The following is a 2,626-nucleotide window of genomic DNA, read 5'->3' as shown; positions in this document are numbered from 1 at the left end:
AATAATTAAGTATAATAATCGGCTATAATAATTAAAAGCGGCCTTTTTTAACCATAGAAGTTTTAAATTTTAATAATAATATAGAGGTTTTTAAAAAAAAAGGCTAAATAAGCTAATACTTATTATTTATACTAAAGCTTATAAAGATTCTTTTTATCCTTATTATTTTTAATATTATTTACGGTTCTATTTAAATTAAATAAATTTACTAAATAAATTTACTAAACAGATTTACTAAATAAACTTATTAATATATAAATTACTATTTAAATAGCTAGTTAAATAACTAGTTAAGAGGTTAGTTAGTTAAAATACTACTTCGATAAAAACCTACTCTTACTTAAAAATACTTATTAATAAGTTTACCCTTCTTAAGCTAGGCACCCTCTTTAACTAGCTTAACGCTATAGTTATTATAATTAATATAAATACGCTTAAAGATTAATAAAGTACTTTTTAATAATATAAAATTTAACCAGGTAATAGTACGAATATTATAAATAACCGGGCTAATATGGACGTTAAAATTTAGTATATTAATATTAATTTAAAAATTATATTTTATAGAGCTAGAAATCTTTTTAATACGGGCTATATTATAAATATAAAAAAATATATAAAAGGCTCTTTAATTTTTAATAAAAAAGAGTATATAATATAAAATCTAATTACTTATATAAGCTAATACTAAGAGGTCTTATATATATTAAAATAAGTATAACTTATTTTCTAAATAGTTAAAAATAGGGGAAGTGTTATAGCTAGTTAGTCATAGTAAGTATATTAATAAAAGTTAAGGCTACGAGTACTAAATAAATAATATCGTAATTATAAATAGCTTCCCTAAAGCTATAATTATAAATTATAAAATAAGTAAAGCTTTAGTAATTAATTATAGTTTTATTAAAAGGGGTTCTTAATAAAAATAACTAAAAGCGATCGTAAGATTTAATACTAAGTTAATTATTAAAAAAGCTATAAAAAGTCTATTTTTAAGCCTAGTTTAAATCTATACTATATATAAATCTCGTTCCTAAATATATCCTTTATAATATTCCTATTTATTATTATTTAACTATTTACTAAACGGTTATTTATTTTACTTATTTATAATTATTTATCTTACTTATTTATAATTATCTATCCTACTTATTTATAAGTATTCGTTCTTTATTTTATTATATAATTATAGTTATATAACTTATTTATAGTTTTTTTATCTTAAGAGGAGTTACCCTAAGTCTGTATTTTTATATATATAATATAGTAGCTGCTATAGGTTTTATAGGGCGAGGCCCTAGCCTTATTATATATATTAAGTCGTAATATTAACTTCTCTTTTTAAAAATCTAGTCCTCTAGGCCTATAAATAAGTCGTTTATTCCTAAGTTAGGGAATTATTAAGTATTTTTTTAAAATATACTAATACGATATTAGGTTAAATTAAAAAATCGAAGTTTTAAATAGTTACGTCTTATTATAAATTATTACGTATTATTCGTTTTTTTAATAAGGGTATTAAAATAATATTTTATTTAAATTATTATTCACGGGGTATCCGTTATTTAGTTCTTTTTAACTCTAATATTTATAAAATATACTATTTTTTAGGTATTTTATATAATACTTTTATTAATACTATTTATATTTATAAGTATTATATTTTTATTTTATTAAGTCTTAGCTAACTAAGTATAGTTAGTTAATTAATAACGGAGTTTAATCGTTTTAATTATAAAAAAAAAGTAAAAGAGTTATAGTTTTAAAAAAGAGCTACGGAGTTATAAAAAAAAACTAAGGCTTATTAATAAGCTTAAGCTAAGTTAAATAAATTATTATTTAAGTTAAAACGTTTTTATTTTTAAAAACAAATAATATTTAAAAAAAGTTAAATTATATTAAAAAAGTTCCTTAAGGATTCTAAAAATACTTTTTTAATAGCTTATAAAATATAAGTTAATAGTATTTTTAAGATTATTAATTAGGATACTATAATAACTAGGAGTTCTAAGTTTAATTTTAATTTTAATATTTTTTAAAAAGCTATTAAGAATTTTAAAAGTTCATAATAAGTTCTTATATATTTTTTTCGTATTTATAATTTTTTTACTTAATAAGGAATTCTTATATTTTATTCCTAAATTTATAGTTAATAATTTATTTAACTTCGTATTTAAGTTAGTTTAGTTTAATAATAATATAATTTTTTATATATAAACTTTTTAATATAAGCTTAAGTAGTATAATATAAAAAATAGGATAGTATCGTATCGTATTTAATAATCTTAATTCGTAATTAACTAATAAGACTTTTTTAATAATTTTAAAAAATTTAAGTTTTTTATAATTTAATTTATTACTTAGTTATTTAGTCTTAATATTATAATAAAAAAAATAAGTACTATTCCCTTTTTCTAAAAATAATCCTCTAATCCTTAATCTATTTACGTTCTTTTTTATATATTATTATATAAACTCGAAGTTTAGTAAGGCTTATTTATAAATCTTTTTAAATTTACTTATATTTACTATAGTTTTTATAATTTATAGTCCTTATTATACTTCTCTATATATTATTAACTAAAATCCGTAATTAAAATAAAACGGGGATTCCCTTATACTCTCA

The 2,626-nt window shown here is 17.9% G+C and overlaps 1 protein-coding gene across 1 annotated transcript; it reads right to left on the bottom strand.

The window, feature by feature from the left end:
- Positions 1–2,178: 2,178 nt before the first annotated feature.
- On the bottom strand, positions 2,179–2,361 carry CTAM01_14734 (uncharacterized protein; the record flags this gene model as incomplete). Its single annotated transcript, XM_060530733.1, has 1 exon — positions 2,179–2,361. A coding segment is annotated over one exon (183 nt), but the record flags the coding sequence as incomplete, so codon positions are not given.
- Between the last annotated feature and the right edge of the window lie 265 nt (positions 2,362–2,626).

The sequence above is a fragment of the Colletotrichum tamarilloi genome (assembly GCF_030869305.1).
Source record: "Colletotrichum tamarilloi strain Tom-12 chromosome Unknown Scaffold_132.1, whole genome shotgun sequence".
NCBI classification, from domain to species: domain Eukaryota; kingdom Fungi; phylum Ascomycota; class Sordariomycetes; order Glomerellales; family Glomerellaceae; genus Colletotrichum; species Colletotrichum tamarilloi.
The sequence above is the reverse complement of the archived record's forward strand: the minus strand, read 5'-3'. Positions and strand labels throughout refer to the sequence as shown.